This window comes from Chelmon rostratus, chromosome 6 (assembly GCF_017976325.1).
Source record: "Chelmon rostratus isolate fCheRos1 chromosome 6, fCheRos1.pri, whole genome shotgun sequence".
In the NCBI taxonomy this organism is placed as follows: domain Eukaryota; kingdom Metazoa; phylum Chordata; class Actinopteri; order Chaetodontiformes; family Chaetodontidae; genus Chelmon; species Chelmon rostratus.
Window position 1 is genome coordinate 124,947 of NC_055663.1, and position 23,534 is coordinate 148,480.

Sequence of the window (23,534 nt, forward strand, 5' to 3'; positions counted from 1 at the left end):
GTTTCCCAATGAAAACAGGCAGAATATGAGCCCATGAGTGGTAGTATGTGTCACTGACTGACATACATGGAAACAGCCTTTCTGTATCAAAGATGGCATCTGTCCAGCACCTTGTTTTAACAGCCATTCATGAGATTTCATAAAGTGATACAACCTACTGAATTACCCAAATTCTCAGAAACAAAACATTTAGGTGGTGAGGCAGCAGTGAGGGCGAAGCATAGTTTGCCTTCCCGACTCGAGATCTCAGAGGGCAGGATAACCACTTTTCTGTCTAATCTGAATGCGAGCGGCCCGCAGACATTCCACCGAAGCGCTTCACATTTTCTGTTGAACTCCTGCACTGTACTGTATATTGGCTCACTAGTAACTGAATTTTTTCGCTAGCTGGGTCATGTTTTCATGCAAAAATGTGATGTCATAGCAGCACAAGAGGCTGAGTGTGTGAAATTTGTTACTTCAAAACCAAATCTTTGTAACAGCATTCTTTATGCATGTGTCTGTTTTGATTGTCTCCAGAGAACTTTGTGGCCTACTAACTTATATTCTACTCAGGGAGGGGAGTCACAGGGACAGTCGTGATCATCACTGAAAGTGTGGTATGAGTCAGGTACATGATTGTGGCGGAGCAGTAATAAAAACTTGTATGGGGCAAAATACTGAGGACTGGCAGAAAAAAAGAGAGGACAAAAGACTACAGAGAAAAAGGTGGTTTTTGACCAGGGAAGTGAGGTTGTCCATCCAGTAAACTCAATCATTAAATCCATTTCCATTAAAGGGATGACTAAAGTGATGTGCTGCAGTCACAGTCCTGCTACTCTGCAAATCTGGAGTAATACCGCTCACTTTGGCAGGGTAAACATAAGCCATGACTGACATTTGGAGTATGCCACCCTGTACTGAATGAATAAAGCAGGAAAATCCATTTCAGCAAGATTAACACCCCGTTACTTGATGTATTTAACAGTTTTTGGAGCTTCACAGTATATTCAGATTTGCATACTGATGATGGCAACAGAACAACTCCGGACCTGGGAAGTATATCGGCACACTTGATGTATCATTTCTACAAATGCAGCAGCAGTACAGTACCTTAGGACACATTTAAATACTTTCATCCATTCTTGGGCAAAATCTTTAATGTTTCAATACACGAAAACACACACACGCTGCATGTGAAGTGATACAAATCTCTTGTGCAATACAGAAAGATGGAACATCAACCAAATATGCCTGTTCTGTGTCAGCAGTAGTTTCACACTGACATAAAAATCAAATTATTGGTTTCACTTACAGATAACACATTTGGTTTGTTTATCAGAGAAAGTATCGGACTGACTCATCACAGAGGGGGAAAAAAAATGCAAAAAAGAGCGCTAGAATACTTTTAGTCACACAGCAACAGTAAATGTGGGCTTTGAGATTTACTAAGGGAGTGTTGTCAGTGATTTTTTCCATGCAAGCATACTGACGCAAACGGCACAAAACAATCCTAACGGTGAGCCACAGACACAAAAGAAACAAAAACTAGCAGAGGAGGGTTAAAAGTCCACAGACTTTCCAATATAAGAGATGCAGGGCTGGAGTCTTAAGAACTTTAACACAAAACTGCCCAGAAGGACTAAAAGAGAAGGAAAACATCACAACATTTCCCCTTTCTGTGTTTGCACCTGGTGTGATGAAGCAGCCAGGACTCCCAGCTGTAAGGTTGTGGATGGCGTGAGATTTTTGTTTGCTGGGGGGCGTTGTCACAGATTTGTAGCCTCCAAAAACATAGCAGATTTTTAAAAAAATGCAGCCTCGTTTGATAAATCCAAAACAATTTGTAAGGCAAGTCCCTGTCCCTGTGTACTAATACAATTCTTTCTACCATAACAGCTTGTACTTTTTATTCTCCTTCCCTGCCAGAGATACTGTCTACTTCCTCCTGTAGCTTATGGCACCGTATGCCATCACAGCAGCAAGGACCACCAGTGCAGCACCTCCATATAGCAGCACTGGGAGCTCCGATGCTGGCTCCTGCTGCACCAGGGGCTCCTCAGCTGGCGCTTCTACAGGGGCCTCCGGGGCAGGGGGTGCAAACAGCGGGGCCTCCGGCTCTGCCACAGTCTCGGGTTCTGGCTGGGGAGGCACTGCGACAGGCTCCGGCTCCTGCTCTGGTTCAGGAGCTGGTTCTGAGGTGGCTTCAGGCTCTGCTGGTGCTGCAGGGGCTTCCTTGGCCAGAGATGGGGGTACCACCTCAGCAGGCACTGGGGCAGGGGTGGCAGCCGGTTCTGGCTCAGGCTCTGGTTCTACTGCAGGAACAAATAAAGGTGCTGGAGGTTCTGGCTCAGAGGGAGGGTGTGCATCAGCTTCTAGGCCCGGGGGAAGCAGCTCAGGTTCTGAGGAGATGAGGGAAGGCTCTGCCGACAAGACTGTAGGCGTCTCTATAACGACTGGTTCCTCTAATGAAAGCAGGGAGGCTGTGGAGCCTGCCTCAGCTGACACTGGAACAGGTGGAGTCTGGTCCCTAAATTCTTCCCTGAGCTCAGCCAGCTCGCTCTCTGTGCCTAAAACACTCATCATGCTTTCTTCTATCGCTCCGACTTCACCGCCTTCCTCGAGCAGCTCAGCTTCCTCGCGTTCAACGTGGACAATGTCTGAGTTTGAGGAGTTGTTCTCGCTGCGCTCCTCGGCCAGAGCCACACCCTCATTGCTGTCCAGACTCTTCACGTCTTCAGGGTCCATCACACCAACTTGTGCCCAAGACTCGTGGCCAGCCAGAGACACGGGTAAGCTTTCTGTCTGCCAAGAGCTCTGCTCACTGCTGTTGTCTCCAGTGCAGAGCAACGAGGAGGGGGGGCTGAGCTGGTCAGGATGCTGCTCCCCTGAAAGGATGTAAATGTCGTTGCTGTCTTCAGCAATGGTCACACCGCGTTCCTCCTCTGATTCAAGTCTGAATACTTCACTCTGTGGAAGACAGACAGAGATGGCATCAGCATTCTATATCCTGTAAACCAGGTGAGTAAACAAGTCTGAGGTGATATTGAACAATTCTGAGTAATAAATGAAAAATTCATTATTTTATACAACCCTAATTCCAACAAAGTTGGGACACTGTGTAAAACACAATTAAAAATAGAAAACAATCACTTGCAAACAAACTGTGTTGACTGACAAAGGCTTTATGAAGTGTTCCTGAGCCCATGTAGTAATCTTCTTTATCCAATCATCTGTCCACAAAGTGGTGAACCTCGCTCCATCCTGGCTTGTGAACGACTGAGCCTTTCCAGGATGCCCCGTTCATACCCAATCATGATACTATCACCTGTTACCAATGAACCCATTTACCTGTGGAATGTTCCAAACAGGTGTTTTTGGAGCATTCCACAACTTTACCAGTCTTTGGTTGCTCCTGTCCCGACTCGTTTGAAACATGTTGCTGCATCAAACTCAGAAGAAGCAGATGTTTACAAAAATCAATGATGTTGTACTGTTTTCAATTGAGTATATGTCAAAAAGGATTAGCTAGTGATCATAATCTGCTTAATTTTTTTTTGGAACCAGGGTTGAAAATGCGTTTCCTCATGGGTGCAATATGATGGGGGATTATTTCACTCACGAAGAAAATCAACAATAATCTCCATGTGACATACAAAGCAGAGAAACTGAAGCAAACATTCAGTCACACAGGTCAATATATTTTGCGGGATCCTGTAGTTGAGAGATTAAATTTAGATTGGGTCCAAGTTTAGATCAGGACACTGCTGCAAAACACTGAGTGAAAATGAAAATCTTCACTCTTAAACTGACAGTCTGCATTATATTGCTGCACTGCTTTACACCTTAATTTAGCCTTGTGTGCCACCTAGTGGTATTTAGCTACTAACAATAATTCAGGAGCCATCTGCAAAGCTCTCCTGTTATGTAATGGATAATATCACATGAGCATGTGGGTATGAGTGACTAACACAAAGGTCGACTTGCTGAAGCAAAATATGCTGAAATAAATCAAAGAGTAGAGTCTGATCTAAATTTGACCTCAAAACATTAGAACTTTTTCCCAAAGCTAGTTTTTCACATCAGCTGCGGGGAACAATAGATATTGTAGCATGAGAGAGTGACCCTACCAGCCATATCATTCCATCTGCTGGGCATGCAGTGATGTGATGCAGAATCTACAGTATGTGGCTCACAAATAGGCCACAATGTTCACAATGAGCACAAAAGGGCAAGATGCATCCTGACATGCTCACTGTCGACCCACCCAGCAGCCCCGTGAGTCCAGGTTTGAACAGGCCTTAACTTTGGACTGGTGCACATTAGCATCTCCTCTTTAATCACAAGTCATGCTATATAAAAAAACAATTAAGTCTAAGGCCATACTAGCCGTTTGTGAGGCTGTACTTAGGCCCAGCAGTGCTTTGAGCTAAATGCTAACTACAGCATGCTAACACACCGACAGGTTGATGTTTAGCATTTTAGCATGCTAACATTTGCTAATTGGCACATAAGACAAAATACAGCTGATGTTGATGGGAATGTCATTCATTCAGCAGGTATTTGATAATCAAATCAAATCAAACTTTATTTATATAGCACTTTTCATCCATTTAAAATGCAACACAAAGTGCTTCACAAGATAAAAGAATACAACAACAGAAAGAATAAAAGCATAATATGACAGACAATATCCCACTTCCAGATATACACACATGCGCTCACACAAACACTCACAAAACACACACACACATATACACACACATACACACACAGTGCTGAGACATGGCAGGGCACTGAGGAACCATGTGAGGAAACACCTATGGGAGCCATCCACACTGGGAAGCGCCACAGCCTGCGGCCACCGGGAGCGCCGCCACAGAGACCACCCAGACGCCGATGGACAGGGGCAGACTCCGCACTTAATGCAGAGCCACCCAAGTCCCTCTGGCCCAGGCGGCCTCCAAGCAACGGCCCCCGTGGGCAGACCGGGCATACACCCCAGTGTGGAGGCCCCCACATGAGGAAACATGTAGAAATTAAAGAAAGAAATTAAAAGACTAAAGAAAAAATAAATAAATAGATAAATAACCAAATAAATTAAAGATAAAAGCAGGTATAATGCACAAAAATTAGAAGCTTTAAGAAAGTTAAAAATGTAGAGGAAAAATAGACAAATAAATAACTAATAAATAGTAAGTAATAAATAAAAGTAATAAGATTTTAGGATGTAATACTGATAAAGTGCATAACTAAGAACAAGTCATAAGAAATATAAGAAGTAAAAATAGCATAATAGAAGAATTCAAAGTTTAAAAGAGATCAGTTAAAGGCCAAACCAAAAAGGTGAGTCTTGAGCCTCCTTTTAAAAACATCAACAGTCTCTGCAGTCCTGATGCTCTCCAGCAGGCTATTCCATAGTCGAGGGCCGTAATGGCTGAATGCAGCCTCCCCGTGGGTTTTTGTATTAACTCTAGGAATAAATAAAAGTCCAATGCCGGAGGACCTCAGGACCCGAGAGGGTTGATATGATAAAAGCATGTCAGATAAATAAGTGGGCCCAAGACCATTAAGACATTTAAAAACTAATAAAAGAACCTTAAAATCGATCCTGAAACACACAGGGAGCCAATGCAGCGATTTTAAAATCGGTGTAATGTGAGCCCGCCCTCTGGTCTTCGTCAGCACGCGTGCGGCTGAGTTCTGTAATAGTTGCAGGTTAGAAATGGTCTTTTTGGGGAGGCCAGAGAGCAGGGCATTGCAGTAGTCTAAACGACAGGAGATAAAGGCATGCATCAGCACCTCCGTGTTAGCTTGAGAGAGAAATGGGCGGACTCTGGCTATATTCTTAAGATGATAAAAACCTTTTTTTGTTACATTTTTAATATGTGGAATAAAATTCAGCTCAGAGTCAAAAATGACGCCCAGGTTCTTTACACATTGTGTTGGTTTAAAATCTTGTAGTTTTGGTAAAAGTTTCTCTCTCTTGCCTTGAGGACCAGTGACTAAGACCTCTGTTTTGTCCTGGTTGAGCTGAAGGAAATTCTCTGCCATCCATGAATTTATATCTAAAATACAGTTAAAAAGAGCATCAATTGGCCCTGTGTCTTCAGGAGACACGGAAATGTACAGCTGTGTATCATCTGCATAACTGTGGAAGCTGATGCCGTGTCTCCTGATGACGTCCCCAAGGGGAAGCATATATACATTAAAAAGAATTGGACCTAAAATTGACCCTTGGGGCACCCCACAACTTGTTTTATGTGTTCTGGAGGAACATGTATCCAAACTTACCCGGAAATATCGATCTGTGAGATAGGAGCTGAACCAGCTAAAAACAGTACCAGAGAGGCCGACTAGGTATCTCAGTCTGTTTAATAAAATGTGGTGATCTACTGTATCAAAGGCAGCACTTAGATCCAGTAGTACCAAGACTGTGAGTTTATGTGAATTTAAAATCTTTAAAAGGGCCATCTCTGTACTGTGGTTCATCCTAAAGCCAGATTGGTATTTCTCCAAAATATTGATACTATTTAAAAAAAAATCATTTAATTGATTAAAAACCAGCTTTTCTAATATTTTACTTAAAAATGGTAAGTTGGACACAGGTCTGTAGTTATTAAAAATGTTGGGGTCTAGTTTACTCTTCTTCAGAAGGGGCTTCACCACTGATGTTTTAAAGGCGGCGGGGAAGACACCTGTCTGAAGAGAGTAATTTACAATATTTAAAATCTGTTCCTCAAAGAAGCCATAAAAGGTTTTTAAAAGTGATGTGGGAATTGGGTCTAAAAGGCAGGTTGTTGGGTTTACTTGGGAGAAAGCTCGACCAAGTGTCCTTGCGTCCACCAGGGCAAAACTCTCCAGTGTTTCCTCAGGTAAAAGTAATGGTACAGGTGTGTTAAAAAATAAATTCTGTTGGGGTGAAAGACTGGATCTGATATTATCGATTTTATTTCTGAAGTGGTCTGCAAAGTCCTCACAGAGGGCATCTGATGGGGGTTTGGAGGGTTTTTTAAAATTGCTATTAGTTAAACGATCGATGGTGGAGAACAGGAATTTGGTGTTGTTTTTATGGTCTGTGATGAGTCTTGAAAAATGAGAGATTCGTGCCAGTTTGACTGTGTTATTGTAGATTTTCAGCTGTTCACGTAATATTTCATAGTGAATTGTCAGTTTGCTTTTTCTCCACCTCCTCTCTGCACTCCTGCAATTTCTTTTGAGTTTTCTGATTTCGTCGTTATTTCTCCACGGTGGTGTAGGTTTTGTTTTTATGGTTTTGGTTAAAAGTGGACAGTGCGACAGAGTCCAGTGTTATTTTCAGTTTGCTGTTACAATTGACAACAATAAAATCACAAGAAGCAGGTAAAATTTCTGCAGGAGTGCTCTTTAAAATCTCCATAAAATTTGCAGCCACTTCAGAAGTAACGCAGCGTTTCCTCACCTTTCTCACTGGGGCCTCCTGGTGGTTAAAACTGGTGATGTTAAAATACACACAGTAGTGGTCAGACACAGCCAGGTCAACGACAGAGGACACACCAGTGGACAGGCCATAGGTTATGACCAGGTCCAGGGTGTGTCCTCTGTTGTGAGTCGGCTGTGTGACGTGCTGTTTAAAATCCATGCAACTTAAAAGATTTAAAAAGTCATTGGACATTACGTCAGAGCTATTATCGACATGTAGGTTAAAATCACCAGTTATTAGAATTTTGTTATAGTTGGTGTGTATGATTGATAATAGTTCAGAAAATTCACTGATAAAAGAGGTAGGATGATGGTGGTGGGGTGGTCTGTAAACTGTGATACAAAGAATAGGAGGACTGCTAAAAACAAAGGCATGATGCTCAAACGATGTGTAACTGTTAAAAGAGACTTCAATTGAGTTCAAAATGTTTTTAGTGATAGAGGCAGTTCCACCCCCTCTTTTACCACTCCTGGTCGAAAATAAAAAATTAAAATTTGGTGGGCAAGCCTCGGTGAGAACAACTGGTGCGTCAGTGCCAAGCCATGTCTCTGTTAAAAGAATGCTGTCTAACTTGTTATCTAAAATCAGGTCGTTTATGATAAAAGTTTTATTTAAAAGGGAGCGTACGTTCAGCGCGGCCAGCTGGATGTTCGTGCTGAACGTGCGCTCTTCGTCACAGTTGATACAGTTCATCCTGAGGGGAACGTAAATGTGCAATCAAATTTAACAGCAACACATCTGATATTTCTTGAGACATTTCACTCAAAAGCACAAAAGGTGAACCTCATGGTGGCATGGTGGTGCTAGAGGAACAGTCATGGGATCATCAAAGTCTGGTGGCCTCATCCTCTGGGGATCATGAATATATGTGGTGGAACGACCACCAGACAAACATTGCTATCCACAGAGCCTCTCGTTAGCATAGCCAAGACATTCCTATCTGTCTGAGCATGTACATCTAGCACGTGACAGAAAATGCTAAGAGTGGGCTGGGTGTACCGGAAACAACTGATCTGGTTTTACAGATAATAGACCGAGCTAGACTGGGTTGAACTTCAATGTGGATCTGTCATGAGCAGTCTTCTCTGCATGTCACATAGGTGTGACCTGAACGGACGAGATTCAAACAGACAGGGAGTGCGTGCGTGCGTGCGTGTGTGTACAGCAGACACACAGGTTCTGACAGCAGAGACTTCCTCCTAAGGCAACACCGTCTCATTTGAAAACATGAAAATGTGTCATTATGGTATTCAGAGTGTCCACTGACCGCCAATTTGCATCTGGTCAACACACAACTGAACTTCTGAGGAAGCATTTAGTACGTAAACCATTTACTGACCTTCATAAATCTGATTTTTAATGACATGGTCAAGCTGTGAAGGTTATTCTCCTTACAAGGACACTCACATGGCAGCTGCATCCTGGGAGGCAGGAAAGAGATTAAATCTAACCGCATCCCGTCGTTATCCAACATTCGCTTTCTCTATAAGCTGATTTGCATGTGGGAGAGCTAGTGTTTCACCAAACCCTCACCATCCTCCCCATCAGCTGGACAGAGCAGGGCAGGGGTGCCATGGGGAATACATTCCACAGCAAAAGGCTGCTGATATTCAAGAGCAATGACAATCAATCCCTCTCCTGCATTTGTGGTTTCAAGTTTCTACTGCTACAACATCCTCACTGATCTTATATCCAAACTGAAATGAAACCTCAAAAGGAACTTGGACTGAGTGAAAACTATGCACACAAGAACTGAGTGTCCCAGCCTTAGCTGCACTGTACAGCATGAGACCAACTATGAACCTTCTCTTTTATAACTTTTTATGCAGTTTGGTGGTAAATGTCAAAATATACAAAACAGCTTAAAGTATGAGAATTATGCAGGACAAACTCACTACCAAACCAGGTGAAGTCCACAGCTAGAGCCACAATGAATAATAGTAAAAGTTCTGTGCACGGAAGCAAAATATGAATGTACTATTCTTACAAATAACCTTCAAACCTGAATTATCGAACAAAGAGTAAAACACATGCACCTGAGCAGAAAATCCACTGTGAATCTGGTCTATATTTGTGCTTTCTTCAGTGCTCTGCGTTGTTGTCCTCCAGCACTGCTGAAGCTGGGAAACACGCTGAGCTCTAAGAGTTCGGTCGTAAGGTGGTGTGTTCTGCAGTTCCCCACCCTCGCCCCAAGACAAACACAAACTATATAACTGTAAAACAAGGACACATTCCTGTTCCAGAGCCAAGGGTGTGCAGCCTACCTGTCACTGCACTGCCGCCTCCCTCTCACACAACATTACACTGCTCTGATATTAAACACAGAATCTGGCATTGGATGAGTAACATAGCCACTGTCCAAAAGACCCTTAAAAACACCCGAAACTCTACTGAGATTTTGGGAGAAGAAAGCTGCTGCATTACAACAATATGTCAAACCCACAAGAGCACAAAACAGGAAACACTTTTCTTCCTAATCAATATAATGCACAGCTGGGACATTTTTTTGATCAATATGATCCAATGCAGTGAAAGTCCTGACATTTATGAGGATTATGTCATCACTGTTCCAATGGACAAGCACTGCAAGAGGTCACACAGCAGCTGGTCAAGTTAAGTGAAATCAATGATCTAATTGTACCTTAAATTTCCTAATAAATAGATCTCAGTTAAACTTATAAACACCAAGAGTGGCTATGCAGGCCTCGGGCCAGAGGTCCATGCAAATGACATATGTCATCGAAGGAAGAATTACCATCAACACTAACACAGATAAATCCATCTTCATGTTTTCAATACTTGACTGGAATATCTGCTGCACACGTCTCCATCAAAACAATACAACCATGTTATGGAAGAACACTGCCAACCAATCTCACTGTTTCATTCACAAATAATAGTGATACAAACAAACTATTTATTAAGTTCTCCTCCCCCAACAATACAATTTGACTCAATAATGGAAAAGCCAATACATTCCTAGTATATTAAGTTTCCCACAGAAGCCCAGACAAGTTGAGGACTAAACGTGTTTATGGAATCTGACAATTTGGGAGAACCTTGCACAAACTCCTTTTAAAACTAGCCTGCTCTTGATGCGCAGCTACACAATTTGCATCAGTGACTATTGGTTTTTGGCCAGTCATCATGAACAGTGTTGTGGCAGCAGTGACACTGATGGATAAACAGGCCAGAGAGATGGACGGATGCCCTGTTTAAATCTTGGCAGTCAGCCCGTGTGCTGCTGCTGTAGCAAGTTTTTAGTAAGCTACAAGTGGGCCAGTCAAGCCTTCGGTGATGATGTTGTTGGAAGATTATGAGAGTTATTTCTGGGGCTTCCTCGGCCTGCACAGACACTTTACTCTAGTCCAGCTTTGTGCCGATGCAGCGGCACAGTGATGCACACATTTCACCCTGTCGCTGGTGAGAGCGTGCTTACATAACACAGGGAAGCACTGTTCTGCTGTGCAGGGTGTAGCGTGATGTGCCCTGACAGGGTCCAGGCTGGAACCTTTGCAGCACCTTGTCCTTACAATACCATCGAGGTAACATCACTGTTTCTAAGCGGCAGCAGCAGCTATTGCTTTTGCAAAACTGGGAGTCTGTAGAAGCTGCTTTATTACCTTTGATGATATGCTGCTTTGACTATCAACTCACTGCCAAATATGCTGCAGTAAAATAACCTCCGTCTTTGTCGACTCTTTGCTAAGAGGTCAGTGTGCCACTTTTCAACCTCAGGAGTCACTTTACATCACAAGGACTGTAATATGAAATGGCTGCTGTGCACACTCAGTTCATGCAGCAGTTTTCACTGTCAGACTCTGAGGGATGATTGTTAGACCGACAACAGCACACAAGCATTCAGACTGACAGACAGGAGACAGGCTGTGAACAAAGTACTAGAGACAAGCCAGACAGGCCGGTTGGTGTACAGGAACTCAACTACAACCGAGGCTTTTCAGCATCAATTCAACTCCCCAGTTTTGTAGCCCATCTCCTTCATTAAACAATTTTTTCCACCATGTCCCCGTGTCCCTCCCCCATCATGTCCTCCACCTACCCATCCCTGGCTGTGCGCTGTCTGAGGGCTGCTGGTTTTGTTCCTGCCAAATGAAGTGTACACCACATTAGGGTCATAATAATCCGTATTGTATTCTGATGTAACTAATAACGGCATTGTGAGAGGCACCCAAACATGGTGCCTCACTAACACTACAGTCACACCAATGTCCTGGAAGAGGAGAAGACACCAGCACTAATCCGTGCATTTAAGATTTCTGCTGTGTCGTTACAACCATTAATAAATAACTGAGATAAATATGATAAAGAAAGCTTGTTTCTGCTCTCTAGCTTCTCTAACTTGATGTTACTCATTTAGTAGCAATGAGCATCTTTCCATTTTCTTGCTTTGTGAGTTCACATTTCATGGAATGAGATTACTGTGCTATATCAAAAATCCATCCATATGTTTACATGCAACCACTTAATAATAACAAGAACTCGAAATATCCAAGTATTCCAAAGCTGAGAGTTTGTCACTGCTGCACAGTCATACACTCGTTCACACACATCAAGACCAATGAGCTCGCTCTGTAGACTCCTCAGCATCACAGGGAGAACATCCTACCTCAGAGTGAAGTCCTGGTTTCACTTTAACAGACAAAACTCAAGGCGTAGAGATGGGGTGGATGTGGGAAGCCAGCTGAAGCTAGTGTGCATGCAGGCAGCTGTCAAACTAATGGAGATTTCACTTTGCTCCTCATTGGATCACCATGCTCACCCCCTCCTCCCTTTTCTCCCTCATCTCTCACCCCTCCCTCCTCTTTATTCCCTCCCTTCCTATCGCCAGTCTCTTCATGCAAGCTCTCTGTCTCCTCCTCTCTCTTCACCCCTCCATTGCTGATCCTGTCCCTGCCATTCATCTGCTCATCCCCTGTGACATAACAAAGTGCAAAAATGCATCTTTGTTTGGAGCCAGCATTCCGTTCACGTTACATTCACAAAACCAGACAGAGCATCACGACAATGAGGTAATGGCGACCAGAGCGGCTGCTAACAAGTCATGTGACCCTTCGTCGGATGACCTCATTCATCCGTGACGCAGTGTTCTACTTAATCAAACACTGGAAGACGAAAGCCAAAAGATGAGAAAAGTTGCAGTTGCGAAAGTTGCAACTATGATAATAAGTTAACAGGAAAAGTGTGAGGAAAGCGGCCATAAATCATTTGGCTGACAGGGCGAGATATATTCCTGCTATCCCTACATTTGTGTGAGTAAACACCGCACTGGATCACAGTGTTCTCACCTGAGAACAGTCAGTCCCAACTTGCACAGCTGAACAGTAGCTCTAAGGATTCTGTCAGCAAAGTTCACATGAGTAGAGTTCATGTCTGAATAAAATGTGTTGTTATATGTTAAATATGAAAATAAATCATTTTCCCCATAAGACAAAGCTACATCTTCTACACTATCAGGTTTTTGGTCTAAACTATGACTGAATGTTGTCAACAGAAGGATGTTAAAAGATGCAAATGGCCACAAAGTAGATTACATGAAGCATCGACTGCTGAGTGACAGGGGACAGAGGCTGCTGGTTTGGTTTTAAATGAAATTATTATACTACAAAAAATCTATAGCAGTGAAACACTTAAACACTTGCAGGTTATTTATGAAGATTATTTGTTGAGGGGTTATTGTCATACGTACACAGTACAGTATGATGTATATTTTAATCTGGTGTATGGTAATGTGGTTGTTGAGGGGATCAGGAACAGGGACTCTGGGCTCTGACACATCTGTACAAGAAGCTCACTGACGCCCTCATTTGGCTATTTTGAGTTCTGTGCATCTATTCTGAGAATGGTGGAAGCATTTTGTTCTGTTCACTTTGCACAACATCCTGTTCCATCCGTGCCACCTCTCCATAATATTTAACAACTAAGAAGCACAAAGTAGTTGCTGGTAACTAAGAGTAATTAGGAAATCTGTGGATTTCCTGCACCGCATGCATAATAAAAACTCACCCATCCCCCCTGCTGGACGATGTAGCCAGCTTCATCCTCCTCTAGGAAGCGTACGCCCAGATGCAACAGAGTTGTCAGTGACTGACCCTCGCTTTGTAAAGCCTGAAGCAGCACCAAAGGTACTAACACCTGGGAGAGAGAGGACGAGTAGAAGTTAAAAAGAAGGGAAGAATGAAAGCAAAGAAGGGGAACAGAGATGTTGCATCTTTTGTATGTTGTTTTTCTGTTAATCGGGATATAGAGAACAAATAAAAGTCACCTTGTTCCAGCCTCCTTGCGTGTGAGTTGAGAGATCCAGTGTTATGTCTCTGAATCTCTGGTAATCCAGAGGCCTGAAACAGACATAGATAACATCACTGGTATTAAAGACAAAGTCTACATAATAACTCTTCAGGAGATAGTAAATGTGCCCAGAATCCAAAAATTACACATCATACCCACTAATCCACATAAATGTTTTTGTTCACCTGCCAAAAGCTTCTAAAACACTGGATTGACCTTTTAACTGACCTCTGATTGTAACTGCTGACATGTTGAACTTTCAGTGCGGTCAGATGGGGGCTGACTGCATATCCATGATGTTCTGTTATTATCTGTTTTCATGGAGTCAGATCTAAGTTCTCTAACTGACCCCAGTGATGACTTGTGAAGCTACACCTTCCTCCTGGGTCAGATTCACACACCTGAAATTCACTTATGTTACATGCTTTATCCTGTAAATGTATTTGTCTTGTAACACATGGATGTCAGCGAGGCTTCAAATGGTTTTTGCACATACAGAAGGAGCACATCCAAAAGCTGCTTTCTACTCTCTCCAATGACTCCTGGATTTTCAAAGTTGACTGGTTTAGAAAAGTAGAGGTGAATGTGTGTGTATAATGTGTGTGTGACATAATCTGCATTAGGTCAATCAATTCGAGCTAAAACTGCATACACATGATAGTGCTGATTAGGGAGGGCTAGGACGTGGATTCATGGGATTTGTGGATGGGCACCCACATGAATCAATGTGTGTGTATACCCTGCACAATCCGACTTGATTTAAGTAATATTTGAGTTGGGTTTTTAGATTTTCTTCTTCCATTTTTTCATATCACTTTATTTACACTTCTTCCAGCCTTAATACATTCAGAGTTAAGCGCAAAACTTTCGATCATTCTCATGCAACATAGCCTTTTTCCCTCGTTTTAAGTTCAAGAGTTCACGCAAGAGAAAGTGAAGTAAGCAGCAGTGTATCAATATTGCCTTTGTCGTTCCTCTGAGATTGTGACTGTGACTGTCACGCTGTGGGCACACACATTTTTCCTCACACTGTATGAATGTGATGCAAAACAGCAGTCAGTACTGAATAGTATAGTTGCTGCAGTGGCCCCCACAATTCTGTTTCTGTGTGAAATATGTTTTGTATTAACCTTTTATAAGCAGTGATGATCTCAAAACAGTGATGGTGATTTAGCATCATTACTGTCAAACAAATGTGTCTGCTGCAAACTGACCCTGCGAGGAGAGTGTGTACGGCTGCTGTCAGGTGTGCGTCCAGCTCTCTGGCCACCCGGTCTCCCACTGCAGCAAGGCAGTCTTCAATAGAGGCGTCTGGGTTGGCCGGATTAAACACCAGCGACGTGTGCCGGTCGAAGCCTGTAGTGGAAAAGGCTGCAAACACAGGACGGGTGGTATCTCAAACAGGCAGTGCAGTTTGTTTTTAGGAAGTATTTGCATGGCCAGAGACAACAAGGTAAGGTAATAACACTGACAAACGGCAAGAAAATCACTACATATCCTCTGAAGGCAGTATAAATTCTACCGCACATACAGACACACTGGTGATAACTCACAAAATCCAGACAAATAGAAGGTATTTTTACTCTGCAAGGCTTTTATTGGGATTTTCCTTTCATATATTTGTTTGAGTGTTGTGCTTTAAAGCGTGGTATCTGCATTTGCTCTAAAATCTCGTGTTGTTTTATCTGTACCATTGTGGAGACTTGACTCCTTGATTTGAGCCCTGAACACTTTGAACACTGCTCCTAATATGTAATTCCAAAATTTTTCCAAGGATAAACACTGGAAATATTTGTGTGTGTGTTTGTGTGTGTGTGTGTTTGTGTAATTACAGGCAGCGATTTCATCTTCCAGTTGTCTCAGCTCTTCCTCTATCTGCCTTTTTATCATTGTGGTCCTCTCTCTCTCATTCTGGGCATCTCCTGAAAGATATAAAAAGAGATAAACATGACATATGAAGTAACGCAAATGCTGTGACTCATGTCTGCACATGTAGCACGACACCAAATACACATAGTTTTCCCTACAAACCAGTTGTACATGTATAAACACTAACTTTCCTGCAGGGGAGAATGTTTGAAGGCTGAGGTGCAGCTACAGTATTATTAACACCTTATGTTTCAAGACATTCATTTACTCGTCCTTATCATGATGCTGCTGACGTGCATACACAAATGCACAGCTCACGCTAAAATTAATTATTTACGAGATTCAGTCTGCACTGCTGAGGGCATAATGAAGCAGGCAACACTGACTCAAAGGCTGCCGTGACCATGAGCTTTCACATTCACATAAAACACTTTCTGAAAGCAGCCGTTTAGCTTGTAAAGCTCATACACCCATACACATTGGTTATTTCCACTATGATGGAATGTGGACTCCATTAGGTCTAAACCTGCAACCTTTAAACATCATTCTTCACTGATTTAACAACTGACTGATATGAGATCTCCAATTAACCTTTTCATGACAGTCAAACACTGACGTTGTTTTAACAGGAAGGAAGAGGACACTCAGTCAACCCCTTTTCTATTCTGTCTGTGTCCCTGCAGCTCAAACACGAGCGCCCCAGGGACCAGTGTTGGTTTTTCCTGCGCTCGGTGCTGTTTCAGCATTGAGCCAGACAGCTAGCTGGCCAACTATTTTGCTTTGGCCCATTGGCGTGTGAGTGATCCTACGGTGATTACACATGACAGGCTGTCAGAAATTGGACCGGGTCAAGCGGAAAGCAGGGATCAGCCACTCCTCTGCCTTTCTCCGCCCATTCCAAGCATGCACACAACAAGAAAAAGGGACAGGAAATACAGAGAAGTTCCTCTCTCTCCTTTTTTACCATCTCTCCTTCTGCTTTCATTGCTCAGAACGCCAAAGCATTTCTTTTACAGACAGCTCTGTTCATATCCTGTGACAGATGGAAAGACATGCATGGCCTAAAATGGCCCTCCTGCAAAACTGTCTTACTTCCCAAGTAGGATGTTTCTCTTCAAATAAAGATTTATTTCACCACAAACATGCGGCGCCCAGGGTTTCATTGCACTAAGTCAGAGTTATGGATTTAGTTTAACACATAATTTCTCTAACAACATCTACTGAGGAAATTACGAATGTAACACATGCATAACTATAGGTCAAAAACTGCCTCAAAAAACACTCAACTGTGCGTGCTTTTGCATGCCAGACGTATAGGGAACGAGATGAAAAACAGGCATGCTGCACGCCTGAGGCCATAGCACAAAGCTGCTATAAAAGCCTCTGTAAAGACAGGCCAGTCTTCAGCGACTTTGGAAACCAGATTGGATGGATCGTAGCTGGGCTTATACAGAGTCTCACATGACATCTATTTATTTACAAGCAATTCATAACTGTCACGTTTAAATGGGCACACCAGTCTCTGAATGTGTTTCCATGCCAAAGTCAGAGAGGGCCAAACTGAGCCGGTAAACAGGTGGCAACCTGCCTACGTACCCTGAGTATTTTACTAGCATGCATGCATGTGTACACAACTCTATTTATGTGCTGTGTAAATGCACAAGTGTGAGGTTTGCTCGAACATATGCGTCGCACACTGCACGAGGAGACAACAGAAAGCACTAAAACAGGGTCCTTGTCCTTGACAGTGGTTGCTCTTCAGCTAGGAGCAGTGTCTCCCTTCAGGACATATGGTCATCTCATTTCTGCACTTCACTTTCAGACTGAAGCAATAACTTCACTCAGATTATGTTTAAAAACTACATCAACAGACAGAAATGTCTTCCTTCTCACCTGGAGCTGTGGTCAGCACCTGTGACCTACTAGCAGGCAGCATTCCCAAGTAGTTGAGCACAATGTACTTGGTTTCATAATGGAAATCCTCAGGCACAGTGGTAGTGATGGAGGCAGAAGAGGTGGAGCCTGAGGTAGCCATTGAACAGACCTGTGTCAGACTCTCAGGCACATAAGTTCTTACAGTCAAAGCTGGACGTCTCACCTAAGGAAAATGACAGCCAGAGGAGGAAAATCTACGTGTTATTTTGACAAATCATAACTGCTGCACTACAGTCAATACTGGCCAAAACACGAGGGAATCCAAGTCACATAACTGTAAAACGGCTGTCAGGTGTATGACATAAAACAAATGTCCCACCCAGTCATCTTACGCATGTCAGGACAGAGTCGTACGCGCACTGTGCCAGGTGGACATGTCAACTTCCCCAATTTACACAACGCACGTGGTGGACGGAAGAGCGTGAAACGTTCTTCTTTCGAGCCTGTAAATGTTTAATGGAAATGTAAATACTGCTGTGCTCTACTGTTCTGTAAGAACTGACAAACGGTTATCAGCTCACAACGCGCTCAAGCGATGAGATGATACCACGCGAACCAAAACTGAGACCAATGTCAAGTTTGCCAAATTAAAAAAAAACACAATTTCCGTCTTGCACTGTCAAAATAAAACCTCTTGCTGACTTGAGGAGTTCCCAAAATGAAAAATGTCAAGTACAAACATAATTATTATAACTAATATAGTAATTTGGATTCTACTATCGTTCATTTTTCCAAATAACAACATGGCTCCCAAAGACTATAACGTAATACGCTCATACTCAATTAATAAGCAGACGTATGGCTCGTTAGAAGATTACCTGACATATTTCATGAATGTCTGCTTCACTGGAAAGTCCGTTTTACCGTTAGTCAGACGAGCCGTTGCCAGAACATCTCAGCACACATGCAAGCTATCGCTAGCTTAACATTAATTATACGTTTTGGGTGCTATTTCGGAAACGCAAAACTTAATTTGAATTGAAATGTAACCCTGAGGGCGTCGACTTCTTACCGTCCTTGTCCAGAGGCAACCAGGTGCTGACGGGCGACAAGTTGAAAAGAAATATGCGACACAGTACCCAGCAACAGTATCTGAGGAGGGCAGCCCACCACTGGCATGCAGCACTAGCACAGTGTGCGTTGGAAGCTACACAAGTTAGCGACAATATAACACCAATGTTCCTGTCGCAACCTTCAAAATAATACTCTCATTAGTCACCGGACAAGTGTTCAACCTTGATAACGAAACGCTAACTTTCCAGTTGAGTATTTTTAATAGCTGTTTAAGTGTGACTTTACATAAATTAACATTATAAGCTTAGAGCATAATTAAAGTTGCCTTTCCTGAGAGTGAAATTTGACGCGAATGTCCATAGCCTTATGCACCCCAACGGTGGAAGATGCCATCAGATATGACATATGTCAAAATTATGAGAGTACTGCACATAAACGGACTGAAAGAGCGCGGTTTGAGGACGTTAGGCGACGCCCCGTAACCTCCAAACCCTGGTCCCACAGGCTGAAAATATTATATTAAAAGTATTCGGTTTGCAGTTAATATCTGAAATTATTTGAAAACACTGTGACTGGTGCGTGTTCTTAAGATAAAAAACATTGGGAGGGGAGGGGCACGCTTTCCTCACGGTTTCCAAAAACTTGACCTAGCCGATACGTTTTTTACTTTGAAGGTCTGACCGGATGTTCCGTTCGGTCCTCTGTCGCTCGCTCGACGTGAATTCAAAAAGAAGCGAAAAAGTAATGTTATAGTCTCTCAACTGTCACCGTCCAGCTGGACTGTACAAGTGGTCGGGAAGATATAATTGTTTACAGACTTCAGATAAGCAAAATATATTGAAGAACGGCCATGGCGCTCACCGACGCTGATGTACAGAAACAGGTAAAGTAGACAACGTTACACTCTGTAGCTGTTAAGGTAATGTTAGCTAAACATAACAGACCTTAACGGTAGCTAACGGGCTGAAACCTGGACTACCGTTGCATGTAAATTATAGTTTCACCGCCAGCTGTTCGTGAATCATTATTCTGCAGTAACTGTTAACGATGACTTCCGAGGTCGTTACTAACCTCGCTGACATTCAATTTCACTTTATTTTTCAATTCATTTTGACAATATTGTGTTATGTTAGCACACGTGGAGATTTGCAATAAACTGTCAGTAATGGGTCCAAGTTATGGAGGTTAGTCCAGCAGGAGTAAACGAGGGCATCTAAAGCACTCTAATGCTAAAGTCTGAAGTAAGAAAATGTTTGTAATGCATCGTGAACTGGTTTGTACTTACATTTAGAAATGTGACACAACGTCAGCCACAAAGGCTGCATCTTGTGAGACGCCTGAATTTGAACAGACGTTTGTCTCTTTCGGCAGATCAAGCACATGATGGCCTTCATTGAGCAAGAGGCCAAAGAGAAAGTTGAAGAAATTGAAGCTAAGGTAATTGACTGGTCTGTCATTCATTCCTGGCATGTTTGCTGCAGGGGCCAGTAACGGGCCTTGTCATCCTCATCTGTTTACAGGCCGAGGAAGAGTTCAACATCGAGAAAGGTCGCCTGGTGCAGACTCAGCGGGTGAAAATCATGGAATACTATGAGAAGAAAGAGAAGCAGATTGAACAGCATAAGAAAATGTGAGTTGTTGGTCGTTTATTGCCAGTTTAGGGGGGGAAACAGGTTTAATGTGAGACTTTTGACTGGCAAGAGGTTGAATTAACTTTAAAATTTTTTGTGTATTTTCCTCTTGTTCTGAGTTTCCTAGCATGAATGTCACCATATCGACCTCTTAAAATCCAGCTGTGCTGTCAAACAGGACAGATGCTTATAGGTGTGCTCCAGCTGATTCACTCATTGGCTTTCCCTTCCACTCTCTCAGCCAGATGTCCAACCTGATGAACCAGGCGAGGCTGAAGGTGTTGAAGGCCCGTGACGACATGATCACGGTTAGAGATCAACTCTCAACACTCACTCACATGTTGAGTTCATACTACACAACTGACACAGAAGTTTGTCACACTGACATTCAGTATATTGATAAATGGTATCTTATTTTCAACTATTATGCTACTAGGATGAATTCAAGAGTTAGGCTCAACCAAATCATAGTGTTCACGAGTGCTTAATGCTTTGTCCTGTTCACCACTGAATTAGATCCTTTCATGTCAGTTCAGTACCACCACCCCAATAATCGTCTGTTGCCACAGACAAGCCTTTACGCAGTACTGCCTGACTCCATAGCATCTGAATAAGAGGGTTTATGAGCATGAATTTAAAAGCAATAAGAATTTGTCTGTAAATTCAAAGGGCTCATATCTGTTTTAAACCTGTGGTCTTGTCTCAGGATTTGTTGAATGAGGCCCGTCAAAGACTTGCAGAAATTTCCAAGGACCCTGCTAGGTACTCCGCCCTATTGGAGGGCCTGGTGCTTCAGGTAGAACCTCCAGCTGCTCTCATTGAACGATACAGCAATATCAACAGTTGATTGGTTTGTTGGTTCTTTATGTTTTCTGAGTTTGTCCTTTTCACTTTTCAGGGATTCTATCAACTGCTGGAACCTAAAGTTACCATTCGCTGCCGACAGCAGGATGTAGAAATGGTTCAGGTGAGGTTGAGGTGACTACCGTGTTGTATGCTCTGATTGTCTTAGCAAGTCATTAAAGACAGGATAGTTGGTAGTGTTGTGTGTTCTAAGTGTTTCATTGCTTGACAGGCTGCAGTCAATAAGAACATCCCTATCTACAAAGAGGCAGTAAAGAGCAACATAGTCGTCAGAATCGACCAGGAACGTTTTCTTCCATCAAGCATGTAAGGTGTTTTAACATACTTCTCTAACATCAACTCGCATTTTCAGTATGCTCAATATAAAAAAATGTGATTGTGATTGAAAAAAGTGAAGAAAAGGCATACATTGCTGGGTTTGCTTGTTCTCTCGCATATGCAGCAAGTGTCTACTCTTTGTTTTGCAGTTGCGGAGGAGTTGAAGTATATAATGATAATGGGAAGATCAAGGTTTCCAACACTTTGGAGAGCAGGATAGAACTCATGGCACAACAGGTAGAGAAACTTTGATAACATTTCTGAAATGGCCTTTATAGCACAGTTTCTGCTGTTTGCCTGTAGAGGGCAGCACAGGCCACTGGCTTCTTCAGTGACCTTAACAACCCAAAGGAAGGAGAGCTGAATTTAATTTTTTTTTTTTTTTTTAATTTTATTCACTCTAGTAATCCCAAACTGGGAAATTAGTCTCTGCATTTCACACATGCACATGCAACATGCAGTGAACCACACAGGAGCAGTGGGCTGCCGCATCAGGCGCCCGGGGAGCATATTGGGGGGTTAAGTGCCTTGCTCAAGGGCACATCAGCCGGCTAATGGAGGCCGCTTCTCCAACCTCTAGGCCACGGCTGCCCCCTGAGAGTGAAAAGGGGTAGAAGAGATACTTTAATTGGGTGTTATTTCATTGAGTAATCTAAGAATGAGCAAACACAGATTCTTATTTATACCAGGATTTTGGATTCCAGTTTAAGCAGGAAAATGCATTGTTTACTAATTACAGTCATTATCATCTAGTTTTTGTAAGTAAACTTAATTCATTCATACTTTCTGTCTAGAGTATCTTCTCTTGTCTCAGATAAACTCTGAGAGCTCAGAGGAATTTTTAGCATTCGTTCCTAATTGTTTTTGCGTCCAACCCACAGCTGCTGGTGTAGACAAGAGCGTGGTCACTATAAAGGCATCCTGTTATAAACAAAAACTATTTTTATTATTTAATAAACCTCTCTATGTGTGCACGAAGCAAAGACAAACATCATGGTCAAAATGTATGCACATCAGAAACTTGAACAAATACCCTCCCTTTTTGCAAGCAAGAAGCTTTCACTTCTCTTTCAGTTTTAGCACTTCTGTGATGTTACCAGCATCATCCATTGAGATTCTTTGGAGATGCAGGTGAAAAGAGAAGAGACCTGCAGGGTCTGAACCATTCTCATCCAACCATTAAACCTTTGTGAAGAACATCACAAAGGCTCAGCACAAACCTTCATACACACAGAAGTTTTGTGAGGGTAGAAATAAGATGAGCGATATAATATAAACAAGTAAACAGGACAGACGCCGCTCAGTGGCCAATGTGTGCAACCAGTCACAAGACAGTATTATTTTCTTCCATCAGCACGGCTCCTACAGAGCAGCATCGTGTTTGAATCAGCAAAACATGTTTTTGTTTGTTGGTTTTGTCTTTTAGGTAATGAGAAATTATTAGATTATTACTACTACTACTACTATTATTAGATATATTACTAGTTAACCTTCCTTTATATCCACAGAAATCTTTACTAATTTACTGAAATAATTTGTCATCCAGGTTTTTCCTTTTAGTTTCTTGTCATAGTTATTTTTCCTATAAGTATCTTGTGTGTACTTACTTGTATCCTGATTTTACACCTGACAGATGATGCCTGAGATCAGAGTGAACTTGTTTGGTGCCAACCCCAACCGCAGGTTCACGGATTAACAGTGGATTTGAGGGCAGAAGTGCGATCATGGGTGGAGTGTGCAAAGTGACCACAGCCCATTATCAAGGGTCATGGAAAACCCTGATTTACTGAATGGGATGCTGCAGATGTGCTCAAACACCTTTTTATTTGTTGTTATTTTCGTTTCTTTTTGTACTTTTGTTGAAATGCCATCTTATTTTATTCTCCAGGGGTTGTCTAAAGGACTGCTTTGAATGGCATTGTCATTGAAAATACTTGATTAATGTAATCAAAGCTACACCAAAGATACATACTCACATACTTAGTCTACAGTTTTTGTAGACAGCAGTCTGTACTAAGATTGATTGTCTGATATGTTTGCCAAACGTGTTATTCAATAGTTTGATTGTGTCTGTGCATACAGACAGCAAAAGCCATTACCATCGTTGTGAAATACTGAACATACAACAGCCAAAGAAATAAATGTGTGTGACACAG

At 42.5% G+C, this 23,534-nt stretch overlaps 2 protein-coding genes across 4 annotated transcripts; one reads left to right on the forward strand and one right to left on the reverse strand.

Annotated features, from left to right (window-relative positions):
- Positions 1-1,119: 1,119 nt before the first annotated feature.
- bcl2l13 (BCL2 like 13) lies at positions 1,120-18,671 on the reverse strand. Of its 3 annotated transcripts, none has more exons than XM_041939020.1 (7): positions 18,564-18,671; positions 17,510-17,714; positions 15,580-15,669; positions 14,962-15,118; positions 13,725-13,797; positions 13,466-13,594; positions 1,120-2,949 (listed from the first exon to the last, which is right to left on the reverse strand). In XM_041939020.1, the coding sequence occupies exons 2-7, from the start codon at positions 17,649-17,651 to the stop codon at positions 1,918-1,920; spliced, it is 1,623 nt and encodes a 540-aa protein (XP_041794954.1). In that variant the 5' UTR covers positions 17,652-17,714; positions 18,564-18,671; the 3' UTR covers positions 1,120-1,917. The 3 variants fall into 3 exon arrangements, with proteins under 3 accessions (XP_041794954.1, XP_041794956.1, XP_041794955.1); XM_041939022.1 differs by lacking the exon at positions 18,564-18,671 and adding an exon at positions 17,884-18,020; XM_041939021.1 differs by lacking the exon at positions 18,564-18,671 and adding an exon at positions 17,871-17,979.
- A 606-nt stretch (positions 18,672-19,277) lies between these two features.
- Positions 19,278-23,524, forward strand: atp6v1e1a (ATPase H+ transporting V1 subunit E1a). Its single transcript, XM_041938281.1, has 9 exons — positions 19,278-19,448; positions 19,937-20,002; positions 20,086-20,195; positions 20,438-20,504; positions 20,903-20,992; positions 21,095-21,163; positions 21,272-21,366; positions 21,528-21,615; positions 23,012-23,524. Exons 1-9 carry the CDS (start codon positions 19,416-19,418, stop codon positions 23,072-23,074), a joined length of 681 nt encoding a protein of 226 aa, XP_041794215.1. The 5' UTR covers positions 19,278-19,415; the 3' UTR covers positions 23,075-23,524.
- Positions 23,525-23,534: the final 10 nt, after the last annotated feature.

Excerpts from the sequence above, each read along its gene's own strand:
- bcl2l13 (XM_041939020.1), bottom strand. The coding sequence starts at position 17,651 with ATGGCTACCTCAGGCTCCACCTCTTCTGCCTCCATCACTACCACTGTG. Across the intron at positions 15,119-15,579 it reads GGAAGATGAAATCGCTGCCT|CCTTTTCCACTACAGGCTTC; the intron begins GTAATTACACAA and ends CTGTGTTTGCAG. Across the intron at positions 2,950-13,465 it reads TCGTCCAGCAGGGGGGATGG|AGTGAAGTATTCAGACTTGA; the intron begins GTGAGTTTTTAT and ends TGTCTTCCACAG.
- atp6v1e1a (XM_041938281.1), top strand. The coding sequence starts at position 19,416 with ATGGCGCTCACCGACGCTGATGTACAGAAACAG. Across the intron at positions 21,164-21,271 it reads AGGATGTAGAAATGGTTCAG|GCTGCAGTCAATAAGAACAT; the intron begins GTGAGGTTGAGG and ends ATTGCTTGACAG. Across the intron at positions 21,367-21,527 it reads CGTTTTCTTCCATCAAGCAT|TTGCGGAGGAGTTGAAGTAT; the intron begins GTAAGGTGTTTT and ends TTTGTTTTGCAG.